Below are 13,957 nucleotides of genomic sequence, written 5' to 3'. Positions count from 1 at the left end.
TGTCCAAGTTATTCTTATTAATGACCTATCCTCAGCCGATCATGTGCACGCCGTGGCAGCACAGCCCTCCCTTCATTGTTTCATTGTAATTACAAGCCGTCTCATTCATTTTGGTGGGACGGCTTGTAATTACACCTGCTCACCGCTGCTGTTGCGACAGCGAGCAGGTAAACAATAGAGGGCAGGCTGCGCTGGCACTGTTTGCACCTTCCCATCAACCAGCTAATCAGTGGGGTGCCGGGTATCGGACCCCCGCCTATCTTAAAAAATATATTTTACCAACCTCTTTAAGTAGTTGTGTATAGATGCAATAACGGGCAAGCCTATAGGAATATTGTATGGGGTGCTGGCTCCTTGCATTTAGCAGTGTTTAATGTCTATCTATTCCAGAAGGAGATATGCTGGGATTCTTCCTAGATATCCTGATTTATTTTATGGAAAAAACACAGTATATCACTTTGTGAGGCAGATGATGTTTCTGCTGTTGTGTTTTTTTTAAATTACTTTTCTGTTTCATTTCTCCAAAGAAGTGAGGGTTATTCAAGCTTTCATTATGTTGCCTGAAAACTGCCCAGTGTAAATGTGCGGCTAATCACCCAACAAACAAGCAAATGCTTATTCGGTAATCCCATTTTCATTTGGCACCACAAATCGTTGTTTTCTCAGCAGCACATCTCCCTGTGTAAACGGGATATGCTGCCGGCAATATGCAAACTGAATCGTAATAAAAGTTTGTCCTCCCACTCACTTTGCATATGTGAGCCCCGATGGACTTGTATATCATTCATCAGTTCTTTTTGGCAGCTATGATTGCTCCATGTAAGACCTTGTTCACATTTCCGTGTCAGTGTCAAGTCCGTGAAAAAAGCTTTAATGTTTCATCCGTGAAGGATCTGTGGTTGGTCTGTGTGTCCATTTTTACTATCCGTGTGTCATCCGTAATTCACTGACGTTGCTCAGCTGAAAATTTCCAAAGGATCTCCTATTAGTCTTTAGTGAAAAACGGACACAACACAGATGTGTGTCTGTTATTTTCACTGACCCATAGACTTCAGTGGGTGTGCTTGGCCCACACCACGGATCAAAGTAGTGCATGTCCCTGTGATTTTTTTACTGACCCGCGGTCAGTAGAAATATACTGGAATGTGAACACATACATTTAAAACAATGTGTAGATGTGCTGTCCACAGGAAATGCGGACAGCACGCGTCAGGGAAAAACGGAAAAGTGAACGAGGCCTAAGGCCTTTTCACTGACGTGTTGTAAGCATTTTCCACGGACAGCACACGTACCCATTGGTTTAAATGTGTCCACATTTCAGTATTTATTTATTTTTTATGACCGTGAGTCAGTAAAAAACAAATAAAAAAACACTGAGACATGCACTACTTTGATCCGTGATGTGGATCAAGCACACCCATAGAAGTCTATGGGTGCATGAAAATCACAGTCACACCATGGATGGCATTTTTCACTGAAGACTGATAGGAGATTCTTTGGAAATTGATTTTCAGCTAAGCAACGTCGGTGAATTACGTATGACACACAGATGGTAAAAACTGACACAAGGACTAACCACGGGTCCTTCACTGACATCTTCACGGATGAAACACGTACGCTTTTTTCACGGACGTGTCACTGACACGGAAATGTGGACGAGGCCTAAGGGTACATTCACACATGGCAGAAAAATCTCAATCAGACCTCATAACGGCCCCCCAATGCCATATATCAGCCCCCAGCCTCATATATCAGCCCCCAGCCTCATATATCAGCCCCAGTCTCATATATCAGCCCCCAGTAGGTCTGCAACGATTACTCGATGTAATCGAGTCAAGAAAATCCTTGATGCAATTTCACTGTGTAGATTATTCGTTTAAATCACGTGACCACAGAGCGTGAGTAAAGTGAAGCCTCCCACTCGCCCCTCCGTGGCCTCCCTTGAGCCTCTGCTGGAGTGTCTGTTGCGGCAGTACCGGGGCTCGGTCGTGGTGTGGGAGAAAACACAGTGTGTGCTGCGGTGTCCGGGCTGTGGCGGCTTCCTGCCGGACCCGGTCAGTGTGGTGTGCGGGCACATGTACTGCTGGCCCTGTCTGCAAGGAGGGCCCAGGAAGTGCTGCCGGCTGTGCCAGGGGGACATGGGGCACCCGCTCTGCCGGACCTGTGTGCAGCTCAGGCAGCTGGCAGTGTGTGCCCGTTAAGAGCAAAGCTACTGGAGGCTGGGGAGCACCAGGAGGCTTTGGCCAGGATCCACTCCACCATAGACACAGGTAGGAAGCCTGTGCCTGGGAAAGCTGTGTGGAAGCAGCACTAGGCTCTCCAAGGCTCCTGAATGCCAACACTATGGTATTACTGCTGTGACAACAGGGGAGCAGTGGGGTGACCCCTGTGCAGTGACTACCGGGGAGCGGCGGGGTAGTGCCTCCTGCGCGGTAACTACAGGGGGGGGGCATAGCATGGAGGGGCAGATGACAGTGGGGGACATGGCATCTGATGGCACTGGGAGAGTGGAGCTGAAGGCACTGGGGTGGGGGAGAACTGATGGCACCGGGTGGGGAGAGCTGAAGGCACTGGGGGAGTGGAGCTGATAACGCTAGGTGGGGGAGAGCTGAAGGCACTGAGGGAGTGGAGCTGATGGCACTAGGTGGGGGAGAGCTGAAGGCACCGAGGGAGTGGAGCTCATGGCACTGAGGGAAACGAAGGGTGTTGGGGACTGATGGCAGTGGGTCTGATGAGTTTTTATAAAGGAAAACAGTCTATAAATATTTTTCTTATTAGAGTACTTGATTAATCGTTAAAATAATCGGTAGAATACTCAATTGCTAAAATAATTGTTTACTGCAGCCCTAGCCCCCAGTCTCATATATCAGCCCCCAGCCTCATATCAGCTATCAGCACAAATAAAATAAATACACCACTTACCGGTACCTTTCCTGGACGCCGCCGCTACTCATCACCAGCACTATCTCTCTTCTTCCTGGTACTCGGCTGTGAAGGCTGCGCACACAGTGAGGTCACACTGTGCGCAACCCTGCACAGCCGAGGACCAGAAAGCGGTGAGTACAGAGCTTTCACCGCTTCCCGGTCCTCTGGTACTAATCAGCGCTTCCATAATAGAAGCGTTGATTAGTATTCACCCAATAAGATGCAGGGGCATTTTTCCCCCACATTTGGGGGGGGGGGGGAATCCCTCTTATGGGGTGAAAAATACGGTATTCGGCAGGGATTGATACTTTTCAACCCATATGATAATATGGGGGAAGTCTTTATGCTGCGTATTTTCTGGTGGGTTTTTCCAACATGTGTAAAGGCACTCTGAAAGAACCTTAAAGGGGTTCTCCAGGAATTAAAAAAAAAAAAATTACTTAAATATTATTTTATAATAAATATATTCACAGATAACTTTCATTACTTAGAAAGGCTTGTTTTGTCTAGGGAGCAATCATTAGGAGAAATAAAATGGCCGCCGTCCTATCAGTACACTTATAACCTGTCCTAATCAGACAGGAGGACAAGTTACTTCACCACAATGAGACATAGAGCTGCCTCATCCTCCTGTCCGTTCTGTTTGTCAGGAATCCTGATCCTGAATACAGGTGAATCTCTGTGGGAATGGAGATGATGAGGAGACATGAGAGGAGGGTGAGGTTTGGCTATGAGCAGCAGCACTAGTATGCTGTCCCCATTACCACAGTCTGTCCTGTCCGTCCTCTCTGTACATGTCTCCTCATAAACTAAATTCCCCAGAGATTCAGCTAAAGTTCTTATCAGCTGTATTCAGGATCATGATCCCTGACAAGTAGAGAGGAGGAGAAGGCAGCGCTTTACCTCAGTGTTGTAAAGTAACTTGTCCTCATGTGTGATTGGGACAGCGGCCATTTTGTTTCCCGTGATGATTGCTTCCCAGACAATACGAACCATTATAAATAATGAAAGGTATTTGAGAATATATTTATAATAAAGTAATATTTAAAGGGGTTCTGCAGTTTGTTTAAACTGATGATCTATCCTCTGGATAGATCATCAGCATCTGACCGGCGGGGGTCCGACACCCGGGACCCCCACCGATCAGCTGTTTGAGAAGGCCTTCGCGCTGTTTGCCGCTGGCCCAGTGAAGTCATGACTAGTATTAACTGGCCTGGGCGCGGCTAAGCTCCGTTCTCTTAAATGGAGCTTAGCCCTGCCCAGGCCAGTTGATACAAGTCGTGACGTCACTGGGCCAGCGGTAAACAGTGAGAAGGCTGCGGAGCTGCTGGAGCGCTGCTGCCTTCTCAAACAGCTGATCGGCGGGGGTCCCGGGTGTCGTACCCCCGCCGATCAGATGCTGATGATCTATCCAGAGTATAGATCATCAGTTTAAACGAACTGCAGAACCCCTTTAAGTATTTTCATTTTCTTAATTCCCGGAGAACCCCTTTAAATTAAAAGGGTATTTCCGTTAGAAAAAGTTATCACATTCCAACCAGCCACTCTGTCCATTTTGGGGGGGGGGGCTCCTGTTCTCATGAACGGTCGGGATCCTAGCGTTAGGATGGGGAATAACGTTTTCTAACCAGAATACCCCTTTAAGCCCCTTGTGGTCATACTTGAGAGATTACAGACATACTGTCACAGCGCTTTTCTGCTAATTATTTTATTGGTAGTGATCTTTGGTAGATCTATGATTGGTGACTGTATGGATCCTTTTGGTCTAAGTTAATTGACGCTGCGCCAGGGGCCTGAACGGATGGCCGCATGAGCGAACATTTTCAGTAGCACATCACTGGGTCTGCAGTGCCTTACAGTAACAGTCATGTAGCTATAAGATTGTCTGGTAAATGCAGTGCAGACATTTAGGCAATAAATTCATAATGGGAGAATCCTAGAGTCCCTCCTGAACATGATGATGGGAGTGTGTTAACCCTTCTGGCTGCCATGGGTCAATGGTCTGGTCCTGGTAGGAGCAGGCCGGCTATGGAAGGGTTGTGACTTGTGACACACCTACTGCCGTGCTTCCTCTGTTTGTTCTTGAGCTGCAAATATTTCTAAAACAATAGGTTCCTTGAATGGTGACTGTGAGAGCACCATGCATTGCTGACCCCTGCGATTAGCCTGGGGTCTGAGCTGAACAGCCTGTATGGTCTGAACACTGGAGCATGCAGGTATTTAGCATATTGCAGCTTGTCTGTTACCTCCCTCATTCTGCTGCTGCTGCCTCCCTACAGTCCTAGCAATGCAGCAGGAGGCACAGACATGGAGCGCTGTAAATTGCATGATAAGGGCATAGCTGCTGGGTGAGGTTTCAGTGCCTAGCTATTTGACTTTCTGTGAGTCACTGAGTGATAGGCTGGACCTGGCATAATGTATGCTGGGGTTATGCAATGAGATTGGTGTGGGTTGTGTTTTCCCTAGTATCCATCTATCATCGAGGTCTCGGCACATTTCTAGATTGCTCTAGGCAGCAGCTTTGCAAATTGAACTGGTTGGCAGCGCTTCATTCTGATTTCCAGGGGCACTGTTGTGAGCCTCTGGCTTTTAAACACATCTAATTTGCAAGGTGATTCAGCAACAAGCAGAGAAACTATTGCTGGGATTTCCATGTGACTTGATTTATGTCTTGGTATGTGAGAGCTCCACTTCTCTGTGGTATTCATAGTTCTTTCACATCTCTCGTTTAGCAGTAATCCATGCTGCAGTCCCAGTTTTCTTTCTTCCTCTGATCACTATTTCTGTTTTTATCCCCTAGAGAACCATGCTGTAAAGCCTTGGATTGTAAGCCTGGCAGCACCCTGTTTGCTGAATAAAGGTCCAGGCGATGGCTGACCCTTTGGATCTATCCTCCACAGCCCTTGAACTTTGTCGTGACTGCGGACAGCCTCATGTGTCTTCTGAAAACCACATCTACAACTTCCAAGATGAGGTGGATGATGAGCTGGTCTGCCATATCTGTCTGCAGCCATTGCTCCAACCTATGGACACGCCATGTGGCCACACCTACTGCTACAAGTGCCTAAAGAATTTTCTACACGAGAAGGACTTTTGTCCTATGGACCGCAAGAAATTGTGTTTTCAGGACTGTCACAAGTCTAGCCTTTTGGTGAGAAATTTACTGGATAAGTTGAGTATCATATGTCCCTTCCTGGCTGAATGTAAACAGGTGATGCAGCGATGTGAGCTGGAGCCCCACCTACGCAACAGGTATACATGCTTAAGCTGATCGGATATTATTGTAATTCTTGCAAATATGTATTGGTGTTAAAGGGGTTGTCCAGAATCTTACTATTGATGGCCTGTCCTCAGAATAGGCCATCAATATCTGATTGGGGGTGAGAAATCCTACACCACCGACGGCGCCTGAACTACACAGCTTTGTCTTTGGAACTGTTTTCTGCAGTACTGTTCCTGTTCCCTTCAGTGGCAGCAAAGCTGCAGTAACCAGTTCCGTCCACTACATAATGGACAGAGCTGTGTAGTTCTGCTGCCGGAGCTACTGCAGAACTGCTGACTGGCGGGGGAGCGAGTAGTTGGACCCCCAATGATCAGATAGTGATGGCCTATCCTGAGGGTAAGCCATCTGTAATAAAATTTTGGACAGCCCCTTTAAAGCTTGACTGCAGCTTCTGGAGATTTGGCGCTACAGTTGCACCAAAGGGTGTCTTTCACATGGCAGAAAAATCCAACTGATAGTATACAGGTGTGTGTTTGGGAATTTTGATGCAGATTTTTGTGCGGATTACATCCACCATTGAAATGAATGCAGAGTCAAATAGATTTTTCATAATGGGGCCCTATGGACAGTTTGCCTATGCAGTAGACAAGGCGTAGTGTAATAATGAGGAAGCGCTGCCAACTCGTTCCAGGTGTCGGACCCCTGCAGATCAGATATTGATGACCTATTCTTCGGGTGTAAAATTCTATTTTTGAAAGTAGGCCAACCAATAGCTGGTATAGAGTCAACAAAAAGTGTCTATCCCTGCAGCCCATTTATCATCCAGCCTGAGCCCCTGCTGCAGGTCTAAATGGCCAGTCTAAGCTTACAGGTGCACAACCTGCAGGCCGCATGTGGCCCCAGTCCTGCTGGACAGAAACACAGTTGATCGTGCGATCAGCTGTGTTTCTACCTGGAGCACACACAGCGAAGGATGACAGCTCCTGCCCCTGCACTGTAGCAGTCTGGAGCAGAGGAGAAGGCAGACGCAGAGCACTCTGCAGTTTAAACCAAGCGATCACGTGATCGCCAGGTGTCTTGTGGGCAGAGGAGCGCAGAGCTCCAGGGTCAGTAGACCCTGATCGGCTGCGACCTGTACAAAGCCCCTCTTCCCCACCCAGCAGGCTTTGGATGCTCCAGTTACAGTGGAAAAAGTAAAAAAAAAAAAAAATCGGTCTTCCCCAAGGTCTTTCATGGACCTTCTGGGGACAAATTATGTGGCAAATATATATATATATATATATATAATATTAATTAAAAGGGTATTTCCGTTAGAAAACGTTATCACATTCCAACCAGCCACTCTGTCCATTTTGGGGGGCTCCTGTTCTCATCAACGGTCGGGGTCCTAGCGTTAGGATGGGGAATAACGTTTTCTAACCAGAATACCCCTTTAAGCCCCTTGACGTTTCAACCGTCTCATTGAGAAAGACCGCACTAATATATATATATATATATATATATATATATATATACATAAAAGAAGTTCAGGCAGCACTCCTGTCGTTTGCTCAGCTATAGCTGTGTGGTGCCAGCGGTGGTCCCTCGATTCAGGACTTAAAACAATGAAGAAAATCCGCAGCACTTGAAGTATAGAAAAAATGTGTCGTTTTATTCACACATGTCAAATAAGACAACGTTTCGGTTCTCTCACAGAACCTTTTTCAAGTCAAGTCATAAGGTTCTGTGAGAGAACCGAAACGTTGTCTTATTTGACATGTGTGAATAAAACTACACATTTTTTCTATACTTCAAGGAGTGCTGCGGATTTTCTTCATTATATATATATATATATATATATATATGTGCGGTCTTTCTCAATGAGACGGTTGAAACGTTGCAGAGGGGAATAAAAGATCCACCATTTCTTCACTTTAATTGGAGTGCTGCCTCATCCTTTGGATACTATACTTACCTATAGCCGTTTGAGCCTACGGCTGAGAGGATTTGCACCCGTATCATCGTTCTTGTGCTGCTGTGATCCTTTTTTGGTTTATATATATATATATATATATATATATATATTAAGAAATAAAATAAATTTAAAAACACAATAAGATAAAATACAAAAAAAAGGAAAAAAGTCTGTCCCCCAGAGGTCTTTTAAAAAATACATTTAAAAAAACAATTTTAACAAAAAAAATAATAATAAGATTGTTCACTGGTTGCCAGCGGCCATTTTATGACCTCTTGGGGGATATATGTGGCAAAAATATATTTAAAAAATAAATAATAAAGTGATTGTAAAAAACAAATTTAAAAATACAAAAAAAGTTATACACATAAACGGAAAATCTGCTAAATAAAAAAGTCAGTGTCCCCCAAAGGTCTTTTTTTGCATATTTAAAGAATGAGCTATAGTTTGAATAAAAATGACTTAAAGGGGTTGTCCGAGTTCAGAGCTGAACCCGGACATACCCTTATTTTCACCCCGGCAGCCCTCCTTAGCATGGCATCGGAGCATCTCATGCTCAGATGCGCTCCCGTGCCCTGCGCTAGATCGCGCAGGGCACAGGCTCTTGTGTTTTCAATAACACACTGCCGGGCGGTAACTTCTGCCCAGCGGTGTGTTCGGTGACGTCACAGGCTCTGATGGGCGGGCTTTAGCTCTGCCCTAGCCGTCTTCCTGTCAGCCCCATAGAGAGCCCCGGTACGTCACCGGAACTCAGAAAAATGCCTTTGCCCTGTGCAATTTAGCGCAGGGCAAAGGAGAGCATCGGAGCATGAACTGCTCCGATGCTCATGTCAGGGGGGCTGCCGGGGTGAAAATGGAGGGATGTCCAGGTTCAGCTCTGAACCAGGACAACCCCTTTAAAAAAAATTATTGTACAGTTTCTTCCTAATAAAACTAAAAAATATGTTAAAAAGCTGTGTGTCATATAATAAAAAGCTGCACATTGTTGTGGTAGTCTAAAAAATAAAAAAAGCTACATGTGTTTGAACCCCGTGCGCTACATCACAAAAAAAAGTGACTGATCATTAGGCCTTTTCAGGCCTGGTCATTAAAGGGTTAACCAATAAGTGCTTTCCCCGCTAGTAAGGCCTCATACAGACGCCCATAGCATGTTTTGTGGTCCGCATTTTGTGGAACGGAGCAACGGATGCGGACAGCACACAGAGTGCTGTCTGTATCTTTTGCGGGCCCATTGAAGTGAATGGGTCTGCATCCGAGCAGCAAAAATGCATCTCGGATGCGGACCAAAACAATAGCTGTGTACGTGAGCCCTCAGGGAAAGTGCTTGCTGGTTATTGTAGGGCTCCTACAGTATATCTAGGGGTGCAGGAGGCGGTAATAACCAGTGAGCGCCGTCCTCTGCAGTGAAAGAAAGTCCCGGAGCACCTCTCCAGCAAATGACTGACTTCAGCGGTGAAACACTGCTTGTGGCCACATCACCACTGAAGCCAGTCATTGGCTGGAGCGGAGCATATGACTATACCCATCATATCGATCATTTGTCGGCTGATTTGCATATTTTATCAGGATGAAAGATGTAAATCAGGAATGTGCTGCCAATAATCAACAGAACTGATTGAGGGAGGGATGACTGTGGTAGCGATCATTCCTCCCCATTCACTTTGCATCGGCCTGTGTAATAGGCTGATTAACTTAGAGCGATGTGACAATGTGGCGCCCAGACCAAAAAAGGTTGTGCACCCCTGATCTATAGGATTAGTAAATCTGCCTCAGTGTGATATTTGATAAATTTGGCCCACGTTGCAACAACATAGACTGCTGCAAAAGGGACCGGAAATTTCCCTCCATATGGTAATTCTGCTTAGCTCCATGCTTGTGATTTTGTATAACCTTTCTACCTTTCTGTCCCTGCTGTCGTCTTCTCAGAAATGATATGTGGGGGCAACTGTTACGTCCAGACGGACAGCATTTGCAATCCAAACACCATATCCCAGCATGCCTGTGCATTGTCTCAGCAGTGGTTACTGTCTAGGAGCTGTGAGTAAGATAGGTGTAAAGACTACTACACACCGGCAGACATTTACATTCCCTACCTGCGGTTATAATGCAACACAAGTGCAGTATCTGGTTTAAAGTAAAGGTAGTATCCAAGAGTAAAATAGACCTCCCAGAGTGGCCAACCTGCTAGTTTCACCACTCCAGTATGGAATTCTGGCAGACTGCCGGGAATCAGTCAGACACAAATCGCAGCATGCGGCTGTTTGTGTCCGGCCGATTTTCTGTACTGTCTGCCGTATCTCCGCCAGACCCCATTATACTTAACAGGGCTGGCTGACATTCCGGGTGCATCCGGGAGTGCCCCATGCAGTGAATTCCAGCAGGCTGTTCTCTTCTAGCCTTACCTGCTTCCCGCCGCTGGGTTTGGTTTCTGGCGCTGCCTCTTTCCCTGAGGTGCTGAAATTAACACCCGTCGATGGCGGGACATGTGACCTCTGCAGCCAATCACAGGTCACCGCAGTGGCCTGTGATTGGCCGTTGATGGATGTTGGTTTCAGCACATCGGGAAAAGGAAGGGGCAACTCGACAGCGTCCGAGACTAAACCCAGTGGCGGGGACCAGGTAAGCATGATCTCCACCCCGGGTCGTCCACACTGGGAAATCTGTATTATTCTTATGTAACCCCTTTAATGATACTGTGGGTGTCCAGAACTTAAGAAAGTACAGGAGATGATGAGAGAGTACATGTATGGTCAGGACAGCATCGTAATCAGTAATATTAAAGTATACTGTACAGCGATGTCCTATACAGTATAGGGGGAAGCGATTGCTAATGTCATCACTCATCCCCATACTGAATCATTGTTTGCCAGCAGCAGAGTGCTGTTTAGAAGGCACAATCTGCTGCCAGCAAACAGTGATTTAAAGGGGTTATCCCATGACTAAAGTAAAAAATGAAACTCTTTCTAACAAAGCTAGAACCCGCCCTGCACCTCACATGGATCCAGAGATCTCCCCATTCATTGCTCTGCTAGATTTATATCAAGCTGACAGCTCAAGGGGACGTGTCTTTTCTGCTGCAGCTAAGGGGGCGTGTGCATGCTCTACCTATCACAGCTAGGGGGCGTGTCCATGCTCTCCCTATCACAGCTCAGGGGGCAGTTGAAGGATGAAACTGAGCATGTGCGACCATCTCAGTGAGCAGGACAAAGAAATAAGAAACAAATAGCAGGTGGCGCTATACAGATACATTTTATTGAATACCTCTGTGGCTATGCTAAATTTTTAATTACATGCAATTACAAAAGTATTAAGATCCAGGTGCTGGTTTGAAAACTGTAGAATATTATGTGGGACAACCCCTTTGTCTCCTTTACACTGGCCGAGCATCGTCTGCTAAATTGCGCAGTGTAAAGGTACCTTTAGGTGACTGCATCGTGTAATCGGCGGCACCTTTACACCGTCATATAATCGCTAACGAGTGTTCTTATGAATTTTTGTTAGCAATTATCTGGCCGAATGCTTGGACAGTGTAAAGGAGCCTTTAGTGTATGTTAATATGTATTTACACTTGTAAAGATTACTACAAAGCCAGATTATTGTGTTTTTGCATCATTTTATTCATTGCATTTTTATGGCCTTTTTGAAGTCCTATAACCAACCTCAAGGAGAAAAACAACAGCATACATGTCATGCCTAGAGCTGGCTGCGTTTTGACCCCAAACAAATGCTACAAAAATGGTAAAAATTTAAACGCTGTGTATGTAGACTTGTTGTTTGCACACATCGGACTCGTGTGGAAAGCACGCAGTGTAATACGGTACCAGCAAAGTGTATGAGAAATCCCATGTACACATTGCTTTCTCTTTCTGTGCAGAGTGAGATCTGAGGCAAAACCACATCAAATCCACCCCAAAAACCACAAGTAAGGCTACTTTCACACTATTGTTTCTATTTCTGTCAATGGGAACAAAACGTAACTGAACAGAAAGGAATGCTTAAAAATGCATTCCGTTCTGTTCTCACACCGGAGAGCAAACCGCAGCATGTCCTGGGATGCGGAGCAAAACGGATCCGTCATGACCCACACTGCAAGTCAATGAAAGTCTTTGACACAATCTGACACAATAGAAATCTGATCCCTCCCCCATTGACTTTCAACGGTGTTCGTGACAGATCTGTCTTTGGCTATGTTAAAGATAATACAACCGGATCCATTCATAATGGATGCAGATGGTTGTATTATCAGTAACGGAAGCATTTTTGCTGACCCCCGCCGGATCCAGCAAAAACGCTAGTGTGAAAGTAGCCTAACACATGCTGATTTTCGTGTCGATTTGGTGTGAAAACACTCAGAAAATCTGTGCAGATTTCTGTTTGTAAACCTGCACCCGTGTGCAGTACCCGTAAAGTAACATCCGGGTACAGCAGATTAAACAACAACCAATAAAAAGATGGAAAAAATACAGTGACTAGAGAAACGGCAGGTAAAGTTCAGTGTGAAACAGTGGAATCCTTATTCATGGGGCCAGCTGTGGTCATAAGGGTCAATGTAGATTAACATTCGGAGGTTTCAAAACTGCATAAAAACCAGCTCTATAGAATACTGTAATGCTGCCATACACGTCTCCCATTCATGTGCAGCCTTCAGCATAATTACTGTAGTTAACTGATATATCTTCCTTATCTTTAGAGTGGTGGCTGCAACCACGTCCACTGCCGGCAGAGATATTACCTTCAAATTCCTGCAGCCATAGGGGCACTACATTTTGGCTGCCTCCTGGGAGACCCACTTCTGCCTGTAAAGCGAGCCTTGCAGTTTGGTTGCATAATAGAGGCATGCACACGAGGGCGTTACACGTGTGGGCGCCATTTGTTTGAAAACAGCCATTAAAGTAATTGGGGTTATACACATGAGCATTTTTTTTTTAATGAAAGATCAGGCTGTATGGAAAAAAAATTGCGGCAAATTCCTATATTTAGCATTTTTTACCCAAGAAAGACCTCAGAGTGATGACTTAAGTGCAGGGCATGCTTCTTGATGAGTTTTTTTATGCAGGACTTGCCCATTTAAGCCAATGGGTCAGTGATAAAAAGCTGAAGCACACTAAGTCTCCATTAACACGTCTGCAAGTGTGGTCCGCATCCGTTCTGCAATTGTGCGGACCCGTTCATTCTCTATGGGGACGGAATGGATGCGGAGAGCACACTATGTGCTTTCCGCATCCGCATTTCCGGAGAGTGGCCCCGATCTTCCGGTCCGCAGCTCTGCAAGAAAATAGAGCATGTCCTATTCTTGTCCGCAGCTGTGAACAAGAATAAGACTTCTCTACTTAGTGCCGGCCATGTGCGGCCCGGTGTATTGCGGATACACCACGGACGTGAGAATGGACTCTAAAGGACAGTCCGTTTTTCAAAAATGGTTGCTTGGAGATGCTTTGTGGTGTTTTTCATATATTTTTTTATATCTCCATGAAAACTTTTACAAGACTATTACAGAATCTTAGAAAACGCTGAAGTAAACTGAAGGAAAAAGCATCACGGACAGAAGTCGTCCAAGTTTCATATCGCTGGTGTGCATGCCTGTGGATGTAGAGACCAGCCTTACCGTATATTGAGTTAGCTGAAGATCAAGGGCACATGACATAAGCCAAGTCCTTGGTGAATGATTACACAGTCCAGGCCCAGGGACTGCTCTGTAAATATTACACTGTGATCCGGGGATGAAACGTGTGGGGCCCAATAACTTACTGAGCTTATCTATGTGTATCTTACTAAGGAGTACCATAGGCTTACAGATTAACCTTCAGTATGAAGAATGGTCAAATGGGCAGATTAGGACACCAGCAAAGTGAATA

The 13,957-nt window shown here is 45.6% G+C and overlaps 1 protein-coding gene across 1 annotated transcript in view; it reads left to right on the top strand.

Annotated features, from left to right (window-relative positions):
- Positions 1 to 13,957, top strand: part of LOC122946707 (ligand of Numb protein X 2-like) — a 94,138-nt gene that overhangs the window by 39,955 nt on the left and 40,226 nt on the right. The window contains 1 exon segment of the mRNA XM_044306487.1: positions 5,726 to 6,177. Coding sequence (XP_044162422.1) covers positions 5,795 to 6,177 — 383 coding nt within the window. The 5' untranslated portion in view covers positions 5,726 to 5,794.

This window comes from Bufo gargarizans, chromosome 9, assembly GCF_014858855.1.
Source record: "Bufo gargarizans isolate SCDJY-AF-19 chromosome 9, ASM1485885v1, whole genome shotgun sequence".
Classification (NCBI taxonomy): Eukaryota; Metazoa; Chordata; class Amphibia; order Anura; family Bufonidae; genus Bufo; species Bufo gargarizans.
The sequence above is the reverse complement of the archived record's forward strand: the minus strand, read 5'-3'. Positions and strand labels throughout refer to the sequence as shown.